The following is a 20,475-nucleotide window of genomic DNA, read 5'->3' on the forward strand; positions in this document are numbered from 1 at the left end:
TGCTGCTGAAATGGAATACTCAAGATGAAACGGTAAAATCGGCTATGATTAAATGGGCACAGGACGTTGGCCATAACATTATGTTTGCTGACTGGGAACAGTTATGGACCACAGGTATGAAATTTACGGCATGTAATGCCTTAAGAGAGAATATTATGAAAATGATATACAGGTGGTACATAACCCCAGTCAAGCTGGCGAAAATTTATCACTTGCCCGATAACAAATGTTGGAAATGTAAAGAAACTGAAGGTACATTTTTTCACCTTTGGTGGACGTGCCCAAAGATTAAGGCTTTCTGGGAAATGATATATAATGAATTAAAAAAGGTATTTAAGTATACCTTCCCTAAGAAACCAGAGGCCTTTCTCCTGGGCATAGTGGGCCAAATGGTGTTAAAAAAGGATAGAACTTTCTTTATGTATGCAACAACAGCAGCAAGAATACTTATCGCAAAGTATTGGAAGACACAAGAACTTCCCACGCTGGAGGAATGGCAGATGAAACTTATGGACTATATGGAATTGGCGGAAATGACTGGTAGAATCCATGACCAGGGAGAAGAGTCGATGGAGGAAGACTGGAAGAAATTCAAAGACTATCTTCAGAAACACTGCAAAATTAAGGAATGTTAGAGTGATGTTGGACTGAAAACAAGTGGTTTCCAGCTGTACAGGTTAAAGTTAAGGATAGATTAAGATTAAAGATCAAGATTAAAGATGTTTAAAGAAATGGAAATTTGATAATAAAAGGGAAAAATTTAAAGTTGTATGACATTAAGATCAAGGATTAGGCTTAAAAAAGTTGAAGTTATATATCTTAACGTTTTATTAAATTAAAGATTGGGATTAAAAAAGTGGAAAAGAAACTGCTGGACAAACAATGTAGATTGGAATACAAAAGAGGGAGGTTTGAGGAAGTCCAGAAAATAAGTAATTTAAAATTGGAATTGGAAAAGAGAGTTTGTTTTTAATTGTTATGTTTTGTGTTTTTATTGTTAAGTTTTGTATTGTGTGTGTTGTTTTTCTTTTTTTGTTTGTTTAAAAATTTAATAAAAAATTATTGGAAAAAAGAAAAGAAAAGAGGAAGCTGCTGCTTTCCTGCATTCTGCCTCAGGGTCTTACTGCCCACCTGCTTCTGTTTGTTACTGTGTTTGCTCAAACGGAACAAAGAGCAGAGAAAACCCCTCCCCTCCAGGCAAGCAGAGGGGAAAGCAGAGCGTCCTTCCTTCTAATTCCTCTCGTGCTCAGGTGCTGCAACATGCAGGTGGGGGAGAGAGAGAGAGCTAGCTGGCTTGGGTGGGTGCGTGGGGGGAACTTTTGCCTTCCTTTCCTCCCTCCGGTAAAACCCCTCTCCTGCATTCTTAGCCAGCTGCTTCTCCGCACACCCCTCTCGGTGCTCCTTGTCCCTTCTATGTTTTTCCTTCCCTCCCCACTTAAAACGTGGTTACAAAGCACGGATCCACATGGATCCTCAGGATCTTTGCATAGGGTCACCCCAAATTCACCATCAGATCACATAGCAATGATCTGATGCAAAAACAGGGCTGCAATGGTGCAAAAACGTGGTTACAAAGCACGGATCTACATGGATCCTCAGGATCTTTGCATAGGGTCACCCCAAATTCACCAAGATCACATAGCAATGATCTGATGCAAAAACAGGGCTGCAATGGTGCAAAAACGTGGTTACAAAGCATGGATCCACATGGATCCTCAGGATCTTTGCATTGGGTCACCCCAAATTCACCATCAGATCACATAGCAATGATCTGATGCAAAAACAGGGCTGCAATGGTGCAAAAACGTGGTTACAAAGCACGGATCCACATGGATCCTCAGGATCTTTGCATAGGGTCACCCCAAATTCACCATCAGATCACATAGCAATGATCTGATGCAAAAACAGGGCTGCAATGGTGCAAAAACGTGGTTACAAAGCACGGATCTACATGGATCCTCAGGATCTTTGCATAGGGTCACCCCGAATTCACCATCAGATCACATAGCAATGATCTGATGCAAAAACAGGGCTGCAATGGTGCAAAAACGTGGTTACAAAGCATGGATCCACATGGATCCTCAGGATCTTTGCATAGGGTCACCCCAAATTCACCATCAGATCACATAGCATGTCCATGGCTACAGCCTGCACCAAAAAAATCACGCACCCACTGTTGCCTGGGGCTGCAATGGTGCAAAAACGTGGTTACAAAGCACGGATCCACATGGATCCTCAGGATCTTTGCATTGGGCTACCCCAAACTCACCGTCAAATCACATGTCTGTGGCCACAGCATGAAGCACAAAAATGATACACCCACTGTTTCATTCAGAATTTTTTTTTCTTGTTTTCCTCCTCTAAAAACTATGTGCGTGTTATGGTCAGGTGCGTGTTATCGAGAGAAAATTACGGTATATCCCATTGGTCCTCTCAGCCATGTAGGAAGGAATCAAATGGAAACCTTTCTGAGCTGCATCGCTGAAAAAGGCAGCTCTTTTTCAGGGCACTTGCCCCAGAGCCTTTGCCTCTCCACAGAAGCCTTTGCCTCTTTTTCAAAAGGAGAATTTTCCTGCCGTCCCCATTTGAGAAAGAGTTTGATTTTTCTGCCTTGGCTTTATTTTTATTTCTTGCTTCGGGGCAGAAAAGAAAGAACAAATTAAGAGTCTATTGCAGCAGCCCTACAGAACAGCATCCACTTCCATTTTGGGCTGACCATTGTTGCGCTTTGCTTTTTAATACAGTGGTACAGTGGTAACTTGAACATACACTTCAGGTTACAGCCTCCGCTAACCCAGAAATAGTGCTTCAGGTTAAGAACTTTGCTTCAGGATGAGATCAGAAATCATGCTCCGGCGGCGCAGCAGCAGCAGGAGGCCCCATTAGCTAAAGTGGTGCTTCAGGTTAAGAACAGTTTCAGGTTAAGTACGGACCTCCAGAACGAATTAAGTACTTAACCTGAGGTACCACTGTATATATTTTTTAAACTCCTCCCATCCAAAGTGACTGCAGACATCATTTTTGCAAGAGGGGGCCCTCTTTTGTTGAGTGGATGGCCATAATTCAAGCCAGTGATTCAACTGGCAGAGTCCTTTTCCTGCCCCCCAAATACAACTTTATCTCTAAATTACAGTGGTACCTCAGGTCACATACACTTCAGGTTACATATGCTTCAGGTTACAGACTCCGCTAACCCAGAAATATTACCTCGGGTTAAGAACTTTGCTTCAGGGTGAGAACAGAAATCATGCAGCGGCAGCGGGAGGCCCCATTAGCTAAAGTGGTGCTTCAGGTTAAGAACAGACCTCCAGAACGATTTACGTTCTTAACCCGAGGTATCACTGTATATGGATGAGCATTTTTTGAAGAATGACGTTTATCTATTCTGGAGGGCCGCATTCCTCCGTGAGCAAGTCTTCCAGGGGCCAAAAGCAGTGTGGGGTGGAGCCACAGATTATTGTATGGCAGGCTCCGTTCCAGAGCACACGGCCCCTGTGAGGTGGCCCATGAGGGAATGTGGCCCTCAGATTCCCCATCCCTTACTGAAAGCATTCTAAACCCTAATTTTTGAGTCGGATAGGCTCTCTCGCCGCAACTATTACCTCCCGGAAGCTGAGTTTGCCGTCAAAGTCTTCGTCCACCTCCTTAATCATGTTTTTCAGCCCCAGGTGTGTTTGAGGAGCCCCGAGTTTCTCCATCATCAGCTTCAGTTCCATCAGGTCAATGAAACCATCTTTTCCTGCGTCGTACCTGCATAAAGAAGAAGGAATCTTGAATCTGACCAAAATGCCAACTACGGTTTGCAGGCACAAAACCCAGAACGGGGTTGCCTCTCTCTCAATAAGTCAAAAACCCTCGTGTCAAAGAGCTTCTAGTCTTTTTTTATATAATCTTTTCAATTAAATTTTTCCAAAAATGAAAAAAAAAAACCATACAACAAAAAACAACACATAATCCAAATATTGAGATTACTCTGAATCTCCTGACTTCCCCCCATCCCTTCCATGGGTAGTTTTAATTCAATTTTCATCTGCTTATCAGTACTTCTCCAATTTCCCTTCTTCCCAAATCAACTATATGTTCTGTTACATTACAAGTGTATTTAAAATCCTGCTAATGTTTTGACATGTTTACAATAATTTTGACATGTTTACAGTAATAAACATCTCCCATTCTTTTTTGAATTTCTTGTCTTCTTGATTCCTGAGCTTCCCAGTTAATTTTGCTCAAAGAGTTTAGTCTTCTCCCTCTGAACCCGCTAAAGAATACCTGTTCAGTATAAAAAAAATAAAACAACTTCGCGCAAGCTCTCTGCTCTTATCGTTCCCTCAGAGTTTCCATCCACCAGTCTTTAAGGTTATTGTTTGGATTTATGTGGGCCTTTCCTTTCGCTGTACAGTTACAGATTAACTAATGACAGAACAAGTTTCCTTCTTTAAGCTTCTCCACCCAATTTGCAAGTCAGGCGTGCTGCTTTTCCAAAGTTAATTGGTGGCAAATAAGAGTAACGAAGGCCGCCTGATCAGTACGAGACGGCAGTTGCTGACGGCTCCAGGGTGGCCCGAGGTCTAAATGGCCGTCAATCCAAGTTAGGAAATGAGTGGGGGTAAGGGTAGTGAGCCTCTGGGCCCCCAACATGGCATACCTTCAGGGAGAGATGCCCAAAGGCATTGTGGGAGAATAAAAATGGCAGCTGCCGTTGGAACATGAAAGGTTCTCTTAAATGAGTGGGGCTGTGTGTTATGTCAACAAATTTTGGGATCCATTGGATTATGAACTTGGCACCACACGAAAAGATCTATATGGATCCCAGCTTGGGCTGAGCTTCCCGCACTTGTGGGAGATTTGCTCCAGTTTGCATAGCACAAGTTCCTGTAGAAAGATGAAAAGCGGAATTTAAGACTGGAAAAAATGAGAAACCAAGGAAGCTGAAACGGACAGATTCTTCCCTCTTTAGTATGGACTATCCGGAGACCTCAAAATGGAAGTGGTGCTGCAAAAACCATGGGCCAAAAGCTAGGCTGGTCTAGGTAGCCTGTTTGATAATGCAACCCTAGTTAAAACTGGATTCCATTAGAAACAACAAATCAAGTCTGGGTGTTCCTGAATGTTCCACAACTGTGCTTTGGCCACATTTCTTACATAAGGATGTCAAGGAACAGTCCTAAGTCTTCACCAGTTTAGTTTTGTTTTGGCTTCCCAAACTCCAGATCAGAAACCAAAGAGAAAGCTGAGAGTCTCTTATCTAGGGTTGCCATATGTCTGAATTTTCCTGGACATGTCTGCGATTCCAACGACGGGATAGGCATCCGAGGGGAATTTCAGGAAATTGGCAAAATGTCTGGGGTTTTGTAACTTTTCCAAAAATAGCTCAACTTTCCCCCCAAAGGTTGGCCTGATTTTTTTACTTCTTGAAATATGGCAATCCTACTTTTATCAGAACTGCAAGGGTGTGATTCTCTTTGCATTCCGGTTCCAAGATAGGTCTTATCGTGAAGTCTGCAGCCTTTTTTAAACCAGCCAAAGGGCAAATATATGCAGATCAGAGCTTTGCCCTGTGGGTAAGGGCAGTGTGCATTTCTATGACAACCCCGTTTTGCTTCAGGACAGAGCAAACGCATGTAGTCGCATCAAACTTCTTGCATATTAACCTTCAAAGGTACGCAGTGCAACCTTGGCTTGCAGCCTCTGTGCAGCACTTGATAACTAGAGAATCCTTCAAAACTCAGCTTCCCCAACAAAGCTTGCTAATCCTCAAGGGTACAGATAGATGTCTGAGGCACACAGGAAGTGTCTGCAAAGGACGCCAGCACTCCTAAAATGGAGCTAACCAGAAAGTGCGTGACAACATGTCCTTTGCTCATGTCATAAATATTCAAATAATTTTTAAAAATGTTGCAGAAGACACCTGCAAAAAACCCCAACAACTATCCTGTCCCCACCTATCTGGAGGTACCCTTATTTGGATATCAGTTGGGAAGAGAGCAGTTCAGGATATTTTTTTTAAAAAAATAATATAAGTTGTGTGTCTTTGCTTCTCAATTTGTATGATGTTATTTTATGCACTGTGACTTGCTGTTATTTTTTATGGATTTTATTTTGGAAATGTTTTGTTGGAACTGTTAGGAGTGAATTTATGTTTAATCATTATTTGCTGGCATTTAATTGTATTGTGTACTAGTATACTAGTCTAATGGATTGTTGAATATTGCTTTATTTGGTATGTTGCTTATTTTAAAGTTGTTTTTATTATGGCATTCTTGTATTGGGTCAGATTGTTAAAAGGTGTGCTTCTTCAGCTTGTAAACCACCCTGTGTTTGGTAATATAGAAAGGGAGTATACAAATTAAAGGTGAAATGAAATGAAACCTAATTGCAACTAAAACCAGTAGCTGCACTTTAAGTAGGAACTATCTGGGGGCTATGGGAGGTTGGGGTCACCCTCCACTTGGCCTCATAGTCCCCTGTTGATCTGGGAACATCTGAAAACTCTCCAACATTCCGGATTTGATTTTTAAAATTTTATTTTCAACTCACTAATATTTGCACTGAGTGTTTTCCAAACCGCTGGAGTCATCGCCAAACCGCTAAATGGACCCTGGAGGGCTTTTAGGTTCTCAATGGAGGTGGTTGCTTTGTACTTGAAAGGATGCATTCAATGCACCAAATTGATGCTTCGCAAACCTGGCCTGCTGCGGTCCAGTGGAGGTCGAGGCTAATGACATCCTTCAAAGACTCCCTGACGATACAGATACTTTCAATACAAAGCTTCCATCAAAAGATGACCGCCAAGAAACTACCAAACTCGCTCCCCACAAGAAGTAGTGATGGCTGCCAACTTGGATGGCTTTTAAAAAAAAGGATTAGACAAATTCATTGAGGATATGGCTACCAATGGCTACTAGCTAGGATGAATATGCTCTGCATCCATGGTCGGAAGCGTTATGCTTCTGAACAGCAGTTGATGGATGGGAGAGCGGTCTTGTGTTCAAATCCTGCTTGTGGGCTTCCCATTGGAGCACATTCTCACATTCCCTTGCATCCCTGACAAGGATCATAGAATCATAGAATTGTAGAGCGGGAAGGGATCCTGGGGATCATCTAGTCCAACCCCCTGCAACGCAGGAATAGGCAGCTGTCCCATATAGGGATCGAACCTGCAACCTTGGCGTTATCAGAACCACGCTCTAGTCAACTAAGCACACATAAATATGTGATATTTATTATTAGGGCATCATCCTCTGTGTGCAGGGATCGCTGGGGCTTGGCCCAGGCCACATGGTGAGTTTGCAGCAGGCCCGAAATTCGAACTCAGGACCTCCTGATTCAGTCTTTTCTCCCACTTTCTTTTTTAACCCCAATGTGACAGATATATAGACCTGATTTAAACCCACTCTACCAGCCTTAACCTGCACACAGGATTTTTTTGGTGCTTCTAAACAGGCGGAACGCTTCCGACATCATTGTGTTTGGTGACTAATTGACAGCTCTGCCTGCGGACCAACTGCAAGAGATTAGAAGGAAGAGGCCCACTAATCTAACGTAGCTCTTTGCTCCGGGAGCCGGAGATTAACGCCCGCGACTATTCTGCAAAGCTGATTAAAGCTAGATACATGTGTGCAAATTGCTCGTACCTGGTTTAGCAGGGGAAATTGGGTTTTTTCTTGGGATGCCAAGGAGAACGGCTGCGTTGCTTTGAGTGCACTGCCACTGAAATCATAAAGTGCTGCAGCTGCTTTGCCCGGACTTCCGTGATGAGAATTTGAGGAGGAATTAAGTGAGTGTTGAAAGAGGTTCCACTGTGCATGCAATTCCCCCTCGCCCTTGGCCATATCGGCGGAGACTGATGGAGTCTCCGCAATACCCAGAGGTCCACAGGCCCCTGGTTAAAAGGGGCAGTCTGAGGAATCATGGGGTGGGCAGCTGAAGGGAGATGGACAACTGTTGTCAGAAGAGTGCTGCATGACAGCAGTGGGCGGGGCCCAAGGCAAAAGTGGGTGGAGCAACAAATGCAGATTTGACTTAGTAATGTAGGTTAGTTTCTACAAACAGACACACGTCTCCATCCACTGCCAAGGCAAGCGAGAGGTTTTAGCAGAGGTCAAGGGAGCACATTGCAAGTCAGACACTCCAGGGCTGGATCTACGCTGATTGTAAAATGGACCACTCCTCTACAGAGCCCTCTTTTGGCACCTTGTTATAATGCATTTTTAACATTACAACTGACCAGTGTAGATTTGCCCCAGGAGCGTGCAAAGTGTAGCTAGGAAGAGTTGTGAGGGCCTGGAGTGCTATGCTCCCTGCCCTCATTCCTGGGCCTGAGTGGTACCTCAGGTTAAGAACTTAATTCGTTCTGGAGGTCCGTTCTTAACCTGAAACCGTTCTTAACCTGAGGGACCATTTTAGCTAATGGGGCCTCCTGCTGCCGCCAGCACGTGATTTCTGTTCTCATCCTGAGGTAAAGTTCTTAACCCGGGTTACTACTTCCAGGTTAGCGGCGTCTGTAACCCAAAGTGTCTGTAGCCCGAGGTGTTTGTAACCCGAGGTACCACTGTACTTGAAGGAACCGCCCTATCCAGTGGCAGTCTGCTGCTGAATATCAGCTTGGTTTCCAGACCTATTATCATCTTGGTCGCCCTCCTCGGTACACCTTCCAGCTTGTCAATATCCTTCTTAAACTGTGGTGCCCAGAACTGGACACAGGACTCCAGGTGGGGTCTGTCCAGAGCAGATTATCTCCCTTGAACTGAACACTCTACTTTTGTTGTTGATGCAGCCTAGAATAGCATTACAGTGGTACCTCATGTTACATACGCTTCAGGTTACATACGCTTCAGGTTATAGAGTCCGCTAACCCAGAAATAGTGCTTCAGGTTAAGAACTTTGCTTCAGGATGAGAACAGAAATCGTGCTCTGGCGGCACGGCAGCAGCAGGAGGCCCCATTAGCTAAAGTGGTGCTTCAGGTTAAGAACAGTTTCAGGTTAAGAACGGACCTCCGGAACGAATTAAGTGCTTAACCTGAGGTACCACTGTAAAAAAATTTTTGACACAGCATCACACAGTCGACACATTACGCCTGTGGTCTACTAACTTCTTAGATCAGTGGTTCCCAACCTTTTTTTGGCCATTCATTTGGAGGAAGCCTAAAAGGCCATTAACTTGGTCTAACTCATTCTCGAATTGCCCCCCTTTAAAAATCAAATTTCCCCCCCTGTGGGGCGTGTGCCGCACATTGGGGGACACGGCCCTAGATCATTTTTGCATGCACTGCTGTCAAGCCAGCTGTCTCCCATCCTATCTTTGCGTCCCTTGTCTAAGTACAGAACCTTACATTTGTCACTATTGAAATTCATTTGGTTAGCTTTGGCCCAGTTCCCCCATCTGTTGCGGTCATCTTGAACCCTGGTTCCATCTTCTGCAGCTTTAGCAATACCCCTCCCAGTTTGGCGTCATCTGCAAAGGCAGCCAAAACTGTCGGAATAAAGCAACTTCCTATGCAGGAGCGTTTTGAGTAATTGTGGGCTCCAAAGACGTGCCCAACCTTTCCGGGCAGCGGCGCAGCAAATTCGCCACGAAGCCACCCACAGCTCTTGCGAGCTTACCTTTGCAACACATAGCAGAGGCTGAGTCATTTCCGACACAAAGCCCCGCATCGAGGAGTCTGAGCAAATTGGCAAGCGGCCCAGCGTAGCCCGGCTCAACCCGATCAAACATCCTGCTCAGATCGGTGCGGCATTCAGAACAGACACAGGGTGGGGAAAGCAGATTTGGCAGACTTGCTCAAGAGATGCAGAAACTTGTGACTATTTCACAGTTTTTTGTGTGTGTGTGTGTGTGTGTGTGTGTGTGTGTGTTTTCACACTCCCAATCTTATAGATTGGAGGGGTGTTGGTTTACTCATCCACAGTTACCAACCTACTGGTCTGACTAATTTGCAGAAAGGCAAGGAAGCCGTAAAAGCTTTGTTGCTTAATGCAGAGAGCAGAGTTGTTCCACGGGCTGGTACCAGGCTATGGCACAAATAAAGGAAACTTCTTGTTCCTACTCTGGGGGCTGGTAGGGGTGCAGGGGCAGGAAATATTATTGCCTCCATGCAATGCTCTCTGGGCATCAGGCTGGCTAGTATTCACCTGCCCAGATTAGGATCGACAAACCAAGCAGGAGATGTGAGATATGGTTAGGGTGACCCATCTTAAAACATGACTGCTATGAATCATCCCATGTTGTCGGTGCCTGAACAAATGAAGGCAGCTGAAAGCACCCTGAATGCACTCAAATTGCCAAGCTGAGAGGTGTGGGTATCTCCCCCACTGCAGGTGGGGGACCTTTGGGTGCCTCCAGAGGTTGTTGGACTCCCATCAGCCTCAGCCAACATGACCAATGGGCAGGGATGGTGGGAGTTGAAATCCATCACAGGTGGGGACCTCTTTTCAAACCAAGGGCTGCAAAAAGCATTATCAGAGTTCAAGGACAAATCACATTAAGGGGTGTGATTGGGGAGGGGATGTGGCCAGAGGAGGTTTCTGAGGGCCGGGTGGAGGGGCTTAGAGGGCCACATTGGGTCCCTGGGCCTGAGGATTCCCCCCCTCGTGTTCTGCTAGTACAGTGGTACCTCGGGTTAAGTACTTAATTCATTCCGGAGGTCCGTTCTTAACCTGAAACTGTTCTTAACCTGAAGAACCACTTTAGCTAGTGGGGTCTCCCGCTGCCGCCACGCCATCCAAGCACGATTTCTGTTCTCATCCTGAAGCAAAGTTCTTAACCTGAAGCACTATTTCTGGGTTAGTGGAGTCTGTAACCTGAAGGTACCACTGTATATGTTTGTTCACACATGCAAGCATTCTTCCCTCGACTAACTTGCAATGAACCAAACCAGTAGAAAAGGACTGCATTTGGGACAAGACTATGTCCTGGCAAAACAATGCAATCCACGCCCCCCCCCCCCCATCCTCTCTCTGTTAAAAAGAAAGTACGAAATATTCTCTCAAGTGTTCAGCTAAAATCAGGCTGCATGTGACATACTGCATTACTAAATCAATTACGGAGCCAAGTTGGACTGCAGCCACAGGGAGAGTTTCAGCTGTAGGGGGTGCCTGGAAGAATCTTTATGTCGGGTGGAAAAAACCTCACTCCGACAGCCTCCTGCGTCAGCCCGGCTAAATTATTTGCGAGGTCCAGCCACTGTGCATCTCTGCGGAGCCTGCGCAAGATTTGTTTCCTGTGAATTGCGCTCCTTAGGATGACAGAAGGGCATCGCTGCAGGTTTACAGCCTATTTAATCTATGTGCGGACAGATTCAGGTGCTTTGTAAAATCAGAACAATTATCATCTCAGGTCTGCTCTGTGTTAGATGGGTGGGTAGGCAGAGGGAAGTCTCACTGAGCTATATGAGAGGGGAAAGTCATAAAGTACCCTGTGGCATCTCAAAAGACTCACATATTTGTAATTCCATCATCTTCTTCCTCCCACTATATCTATATTTTGGAAAGTTATTTGTCCATCTGTTCTCTATGCGTTCAGACTCAAGATATCAGCACCAAATTTGGCATGATGGTTTCATAAAAGAGAAGGTTTGCATTAATGTTTGGATACAATTGGACGCCATTTTGAATCAAGATGGCAGGTGGAAACTTATAAAACTGGATTGGTTTCAACCAAATTTGGGCAGGATTGCACATTATAGTTTACTCAATAGCATTAGAATGAAAACATGGGTTTTATTTCCATTTTGAAACTAAAACATTTTTTCCATTTATATATCTTAGTAGTTTTTTGTTCCTTAGAATTCCCAAGCAATGCCAGGTACTGTCTGTTAGTCTACACATTGGAAAATTATCTGTCTGTTTGCTATGCACTGGAATATCCCTTAAGAGATTGTAACCTTTTTTTTTTCAGTTTCTGGGACTGAAAAGCAGGATTTCACCTATTTTGGGACACAATTGGATGCCATTTTGAATCAAGGTGGTGAACTGAACCTTCAAAACTGCACTGATATTATCCGCTGATTTCAAATGTTCACTGATTTTTTGTTTTGTTTCTTAGAACTCCCAAACAATGCTGTGTACTAGAGTGCATAATAAATAATCTGCTGCAGACCCAGATGCCAATTCTGCCTCCATGTCCATCCTGGCAACACTGTCACAGGACCTAATAATGTCATCCACAACATCAGGGGTTAATCCCCCAGCTCATCTTCCAATGTGCTGTCACTTGCATTCTACGTACAGCAAACAGGACTGTCTCTACAGCAGGCATAGGGAACCAGTGGCAACCAGTCTGGATGTTGCTAGACTTCAACTCCCATCAGGCCCAACCAGCACAGCCAATAGTCAGGGATGATGGGAGCTGGAGTCCAGCAACATCTGTTGGCCTGCAGGTTCTATGCAAAGGATAAATGGCCACAAATCTGACATCAAATGGCAATATCCAAGAAACTCGGTGGCAAAACATTCCAACCTCCCAGGAAATTCTGAAACTAAAGATGGCTGCAGACTAAAGAAGGGCAACTTCAAAGGGAGAGTGGAGTGTGAAACCAGTGAATTGCAAAATTCAGGAGGTTCTATGCTATCACTGAGTCGGGATGATGGATTTTTATCACATCACTTGTGTTTGTTGGCTAACCAATGCTGGCCTGTTTTTTTTAATGAATGGCCACTGAATGTTTACTTTTCTGCATCTCATTTCCCTTCTGACTTGATTGTACCTTGAAGTACATCTTCCCCAATCATTTACATATGTACAACCCCCACTTCCACGATCAGACATACTCGTGTATGTCTTTACTATATAACAATATTGTAAGGCTGTCATCACGCTGCAGTGTGCGTGGCCGCTGATAGACAGCCACAGCGAGATGACAGAACAGCAGGCAAGCAAGCAAGAAGTAGTCCAGGCAAACTGTTTAAAGGAAGGAGACTGTGCGTTTCAGAGAATGTCTCAGCAAACCACTCTCTGACGCGCTCCTTTTCTCAGTTAAACAATGCTATTAAAAGGAGTTGGGGATCAGGGTGAGCTGTGAGGGGATGGGCGAGTTGTGAAGGGACAAGTGTGTGACAAGTGTGGGGGAAAAAAGTTGGCAAAGGTGTAGATGGGTTTGGCGAGGAGAGTAAGCAGGCAAAGCAGTCCCTAGTGTGTGTGAGAGAGAGCACAAACACCTGTCACAAACGATAGTACTTCAAGCATTTGTAGTCCATGAAATCTTATGCCATAATAAATCTGCCATTCTTTATAATGGTAAAGGACCCCTGACAGTTAAGTCCAGTCGTGGCCGACTCTGGGATTGCGACGCTCATCTCGCTTTATTGGCTGAGGGAGCCGGCGTACAGCTTCCGGGTTATGTGGCCAGGATGACTAAGCCACTTCTGGCGAACCAGAGCAGCACACGGAAACGCCATTTACCTTCCCGCCAGAGCGGTACCTATTTATCTACTTGCACTTTGATGTGCTTTCGAACTGCTAGGTTGGCAGGAGCAGGGACCGAGCAACGGGAGCTCACCCCGTCGCAGGGATTCGAACTGTCGACCTTCTGATCGGCAAGTCCTAGACTCTGTGGTTTAACCAACAGCGCCACCCACATCCCCTGCCAGTCTTTAAGGTACCACAAAAACACTTTGTTGCCTTTTGCTCTAGGTAATAGTTTCTTTCTGCTTTGGCAAAACTAAGCAATGATAAGTGACGGCAAGGTGAGTGCGGAATACTTAAGAGCTCTTGCAGGGAGAAGGTTGCTGTTTTGAGAGTGTCTGAGCAGGAAAAGCAATTGCAACAAGGGGGAGGACCTCCAGATATGGAAGGCGGCATGGGAAATACTGCAAACTGGCCCCAGCCAGAAAAGCAACAACTCAGTGTTAATAACAGAAAAGGAACAGGTTGCAATAAGAGGAAGGCGAAAATGCATATTACGGGAACGAAGAGACAGGAAGCCAGGAAACTTGATAGTTACGGTACGTCTCGTGGTGTCAGATGCAGAGGGAACGCGGTTTCGGGTTTGTCACACCATTGTCCATAAAACAGCAAATTTGGTGTCATGTGGATTTGGTTTAATAAGGCATGCTGTGTGTGGTGAGCTTGTTGTGGTTCTCTAAATCTTTTTTTTTTTTTAACCCTCATGAAAATTCTTCAGCATTTTAGTGCAAATCTCTCTTAAGGAACACAACTTTGTATGCAGTTTTAACTAATGTGCACATTTTGGCAAGCAATTTCCCCCAATAAATTGTGTTTTTGTATGTTATTCTCACAGGTATATTCATTGTAGGCACATTCTCTCCCCCCCCCCCCAATATTGGTTGAAGAAGGGTGGTTTCTTTCTTTTTCAGAAAGTGTGAATTAGATAAAGTTTGGCTTTAAATGTGAACTGAATTGACTTTCTCCCCCCCCCCCCGCTCCAGATGTTGCTGAACTTCAACTCCCATAATCCCTAGCCACTGGCTGTACTTGTTGGGGCAGATAGGAGTTATAGTTCAATAAAATTTGGAGGAGTATAGTATCACAGAATTGTAGAGTTGGAAGGGAATTGTCATCTAGTTCAACCACCATGGGTTCCCTACACCTGGTTCAAGAATAGTCAGCAGGGTCAGCCTGACCCCATCTTTATCTGCCTTCCTGGCTGCCCTAGTAAACTGTAGCCAAGATGTACAGAATCCGACAATTTGGGATTTCACCAAAGTGATGGGTTTTTTTCTCTTATTCCACTCTTAAGTTCCATTTACCACCTTTCGACATTAGTTTGTGATTTATTTTTTTAAAAAAGAGCATCACAAAAACCCACTAGCATTTTATTGCCCGTTCCTCCTAAAGCACACATTTCTGTGTGCAATTTTGGCTTATATACACATTTTTGCAAGCAATTTTCGCCAATGCATTTATTTTTATTATGATTTGCCTTGCCGTGCACACTTCCCCCTAACAGATGAATCTTTGTACTCCTGCCTTTGATGGGAGAATCGCACGGCAAAACTGGGGGACGTGAGGATTTTAAGAGGCGGCTGTGTTTTGGTCCACATTCTGTTTCGGGATGTGGAAATGAGGTAGTTTCACATTGAAGTGCAAACCTACACCATAGATGATTCCACTTGAGTTGTCCCTTGTAAGGAAGCGTAATGGAACCCTGTAATCGTTTTACATCAAGTGTATTGTTACTACTGCAGCCTCGCAGGCGCCATACGGAGTCCCACTGCCTGTCTGTTTCTTGCAGAGATCTTTCTCAAAGCATATCCGTGGTTTCACACACTCCCTGTTAATGATCCTAAACTTGATGTGGGGAATTGATGGACCTCCAGATGTTGGGGACCCCCTCCCAACTCCCATCAGCCTAGCCTGAACATTTTTACCTACACACATTCGAACACCTCACTCTATCCAATGCGTCCCACGTTCTTGAGGACCCTGGACCATCCATCTCTGGGCACCACAATTTAAGAAGGATATTGACAAGCTGGAATGTGTGCAGATGAGGGCAACCAAGATGATCAAGGGCCTGGAAATCAAGCCTGATGAGGAACGGTTGAGGCAGTTGGGTACGCATAGCCTGGATAAGAGGAGACTGAGAGGAGATATGATAGCCGTCTTCCAATATCTAAAGGTCTGTCACATGAGAGATGGAACAAGCTAGTTTTCTCCTGCTCCAGACGGATCCAAACCAACAGATTCAAGTGACAGGAAAGGATATTTTGTCTAAACATCAGGAATAACTTTCTGACAATAAGAGCTGTTTCACAGAGGCGTGGACTCCCTTGGAAGGTGACAGACTCTCCTTCCTTGGAGGTTTTTAAGCGGAGGTTGGATGGCCATCAGTCATGGATACTTTAGCTGAGATTCCTGCATTGCAGGGGGTTGGACGAGATGATCCCTCCCAATGCTACAATTCCGTGATTCTATGATCCCTGGGCTACCTGATCATCATTTGCTGCAGCATTTGGGTCATTCACACAACTAACTTTCGCAGGACGTTCCTGTTCAGCTAATATTTGATTGTTCCCTCTTAGCACAGGATTGCAAAAGATAGGTGACACAGTCGCTGCTACGCTGCTTTGCTACATCTGTGCACGTCCTCTCTGTTCTGCTGCATTTTCACAGCACGGGGTGAATGAATTAGGGCAAGCTTCCTGGGTGCATCAGCCTGCAACTTCCTCTCTCCTTTTCTGGCCAGCTTCTCATCCGCAATTGCACTCTCAACCCTGCACTGCAGCCAAGGACACATTTCAAACAAGGAAGGCAACTTCAGAGGGAGTGGTTCAAGCGCTCTGGGACACCCCCAGCCCACTTTATATTTAGAATCATAGAATCATAGAGTTGGAAGAGACCACAAGGGCCATCGAGTCCAACCCCCTGCCAAGCAGGAAACACCATCAGAGCACTCCTGACATATGGTTGTCAAGCCTCTGCTTAAAGACCTCCAAAGAAGGAGACTCCACCACACTCCTTGGCAGCAAATTCCACTGTCGAACAGCTCTTACTGTCAGGAAGTTCTTCCTAATGTTTCCCTTGCTAAGGACAGATGCTGCCTCTTTTACCACAGAGGACCTTGGCTTGACATCTGCAACAGACACAGGTAGAGAAATTTAGCAGCAAGAGATTCTGACCCAATGCAGGCTCCAGCGTGATTCCAGATTTCAGGTGCTGAAAAGGCTGGATTTCAAAAGAGAAACACTAAACACGGTTCACCTGCCCGCTGTCTCTTTGCAGCTTCTGTAATTTAAACCAGAAAGATCATCTCCCGCAGCATATTCTACTTTCTCCAGCTGGAGCGGTCATTTATAAGTCTGAGTTAAACTGCAGCCTCCTTGGGGCAGGGGACCTCTCTTGCCCTATGAAGAAAGACTAAAACACTTGGAGCTTTATAGTTCAACAACAACACTGAGGATCCAACTAGACACGGCACTAAACATCCCAGTTTAAACACCCATAAAATAACAATTATAGAAATAGCAATAGCAGCAGCAAGTGACTGGAGTGGGGCACTCCTGATTTTCAACATGAGAGGGGTGGGATTTGCACCAGGAAGGCAGCAGTGAAAAGGTTAAAGCTTCACATGTCAGAGAGAGTCAACGTGGTACCCCTCCAGATGTTGTGGACTACAACTCCCATAATTCCTGAGCACTAGCCATGCTGCTGTGGCTTTGGGGATTGTCATCCACAACTGTTCTTCCTGTTGCAACCAAGCAATCAACTAATAAACCTGTAATTAAATATAGTTTCCTGTATTTTTCTACGCTAGGAAACAAGAGTTACCCACTTAGGAGCAAGCCAAGGCATTAAGCCAATTTCAAACTGTGGTTTTATATCCTGGCTTATTCTGAAACTGCTAACTATAATTTCCTGGTTTGGACGAAACAGGAACCGATATGGAATTAAGAGACTTCCTGGTCTGATTGCACATGTCAGAGAGGAAGTGGAGAAATGGACTGTGTGTGACAGTGAAACTTGTTCTGTCTCAGCTTCTGAAGCTGATGAACTAATAATAATAATAGCGCCCTGCCCATCTGACTGGGTTGCCCTAGCCACTCTGGGCAGATTCCAACAAAGTATAAAAGCACAGTAAGACATCAAACATTAACATTTTCCCTATACAGGTCTGTCTTTTTCTTAAACACATATAGTTGTTCCATCATCAAATCCTTAGCCATTGACCAAGCCCAATCTTAGCTCATTCTAGCCCAGACAGAGAAGAGTCTGCAGTGACCACTTCCTATTCCATGGAACGTTAAGCTGTTTCACTGCAAACCAGCATGAGTGGCTTTGAGTTTAGAGGGTGAGGGTTTTGGTTTTTTTTTGGTGGGGAGGTGAAGGATGAGGCCAGGGATCTAAAGCAAAATACATTTCATAGCCTCTCGTAAGAACACACTGCAGATCAGCTGTAAAGGTGGTGCAAGGCACGAGGGCTTGAGTGCGCTTGTGACTGCATTGTACAAGGACAGAAAAGGACAATTTGTGATCGAGTTGTCTAGGGACCTGAGGGCTTGTGCCTTCGTAGGCAGCTTACAGATGTTATGGACTAAAATGCTCATCCCTGATTGCTGGCTGGGACTGAAGGGAGATGCAACATCTGGATGGCAACACACTGGCTACTCCTGCCTGAAGCCAAGGTCTTATTTTGTGCCATTTGTTAAGAGCAACCTTGCTGAAACAGGTCAAGGTAGGTCCATCTGCTTCCAACAATTATCAGATGGAGATCTATGGCAAGAAGACGACAGCTGTCACAACTTGTTCACCCCCAAAATCTGGGTCTGCTGCACCTAATAAGGGAGCTTTATTGAGCTATCACACCTAACAGCCATTGGCAGAGCTGTCCTCCTATGTGACTTATTCTCCTGGAACATTTTCCAGCTTTGGGTCCTCAGATGTTGGGTTTGTTTATTTATTTGACAAGTATATAAACTGCTTCACAGCCCTTGAAACAGTGCACAAGAAAAGGTAACAATGAAGCAGAATACAAAAAAAGTACACAATCTCAAAAACAAAACCATCTCCACAATTTTTGTTCCTCTATGATTATCATTCTATCTTACTAACTATGCCATTATTATTCCTATTCCGATTATTATTATTATTATTATTATTATTATTTACTATTTACTGCCCAGATAAAAACATAAAAACCTATCATACAACATTGTTAAGATTCAGGATAATTAAAAACACACAATCAAAGAATCCCATTACGACATTAAAATCTATATGACCATTTCTAAAGATGTACAATCTGTAGCTGAACCACAGCTCGCATCACCTTTTACTATTGGCCATAGTCCAGATGTTGGACTATTGGCTGATGCGGTACAACATCCGGGGACCCAAGGCTGGGGCTACCAAGTTACTAAAGAATTTAGCACATGGCCTGCACAAATGGAAACTGTGCAGAGAGCCCAAGGGGATCTCCATTTTTATCAGACATGCAGGCAACTGATCTGGATCAAAAAAGCACAGCAGTCCTCTGAGGGCATGCCCTGGGATTCTTGCACCCAAAAACTAGCCCAGAATAGGACTGTGGCAGAAGAAAAGAACAGGGAGCTGGGAAAGGTACGGCAGTCCTTGCTGGGTCCCTTTGCCTCTTGCAACCCAGCTCTTCCAAAGAGGAAATGCCTTTACAAACAGAGAAGTCATGTCTGCCGGGAAAGTAGGAGCAAGATGTCTCTGGTTTTACATTTGCAGCATCATAGGGGCTTATTACTCTGGGGCTGCCCAGGTTTCAGAGATGTACAGTCTCCCCCCTTGGGACTGGTTTGGTGGGCATCACTCAACACTGAACAGGAAGTGTTCCTGTTTGGAAATGCCTTTACATGGAGAAGGGCATTGCAGCCCAGCAGTAGAGGATCTCTGCTTTGAATGCAGGTCTCAGGTGCGTCTCCAGGTAAGGTGCATCTGCCAGACACTGCAGACAATCCTGAGCTCGATGGACCCATGGGCCGACTTTGCCCAAGTGTTCCTCTCTTCTACACAGAGAGCCTTTGCAGGGTGGGGGTCACCTTTACCTTGCCCTCCTAGCCTCGAACTACAGCGAGCTATGGTTCCTCAGTGGTGAGCAAAGAGCACTCTGTACATGCCCACCTGCCCCATCTCCAGTAAATCTAGTGCTGAGGCCTGGCTCACGTTAGTCTCTGTCTCTCCCTCTCTCTCTCTCTCTCTCTCTCTCTCTCACACACACACACACACACACAAGCATGCCTTTCAGGAAATTGAGAGGGTTCATTCCCACATGCAACTGCACCCTCCTGATGTTATTGTGTGTGTGTGGAGGTTTTCTGGATTTTCTTTCTTTGCAAAGAGAGAGAGAGAGAGAGAATTCATTTTATTTTTCTGATCTGCACATTGCACAAAACAGTTCGGGGTTTGCAGCGCTGCAGGAAAACCGGAAAGATTTAAGGCAGCACATTTTCACCCAGCCAGCCTCTGCCCACCCCTGCCTGGATTTCCCTGCTCCTGGTGTGGCTCAGAATACTAATGACTCCCCTTCTTCTGTCAAAAGGGAGCAGAATTTAGTGGTGGTGACGTGGTGGTGGGAAAGGGGGAGGAGCAATAAGGTTTCCAGACAGGTAAGGAAAACAAGGGAAAATCCCCTCCGTGCTCCCCACCCACCCCACAATACAGCTGCAGTCTCCGCAGGTTCCATTCATACATGAAAACTGGGCGGTGCAAATGAACTCATGCTCATGAGTGTACAAGGGGAGTGCATACAAAAGGGTGGGGGAGATTTAGATTTTCTGTATCTGGCATCCAAATGTCTTAAGCCCTGGCACCTTGGTGAAGTGGGGGGGGGGAGGAGAGAGAGAAAGAAGAGGGCACTTGAGAGAAATGGTGGCACCCCAAAATCTTTGCCCCCAGACCAGGACTTGAATTACAAGTGGTTGTTGTTGTTGTTTAAAAAATGAAGTTCTAGAGAAGGCATAGAGGGGAGCCATCAATGGAACAGAACCATTGGGTGTGGGAAAGAGAAGAGAATGGGGGTCACTGGGGATTTATTTATTTGTCACTCAACCTCT

At 45.0% G+C, this 20,475-nt stretch overlaps 1 protein-coding gene across 2 annotated transcripts in view; it reads right to left on the minus strand.

Annotated features, from left to right (window-relative positions):
* The window catches only part of EFHD2 (EF-hand domain family member D2), a 29,088-nt gene that overhangs the window by 7,661 nt on the left and 952 nt on the right, over nucleotides 1–20,475 (minus strand). For both annotated transcript variants that reach the window (XR_013989412.1, XM_081016288.1), the window contains exon 2: nucleotides 3,603–3,750. Coding sequence is in view for 1 of the 2 variants with exons in the window: in XM_081016288.1 (XP_080872414.1) it covers nucleotides 3,603–3,750 (148 nt within the window). In the remaining variant the exon portion in view is untranslated. The remainder of the gene's footprint in view (nucleotides 1–3,602; nucleotides 3,751–20,475) is intronic.

The sequence above is a fragment of the Podarcis pityusensis genome (assembly GCF_964106645.2).
Source record: "Podarcis pityusensis genome assembly, chromosome: 8".
NCBI lineage: Eukaryota > Metazoa > Chordata > Lepidosauria > Squamata > Lacertidae > Podarcis > Podarcis pityusensis.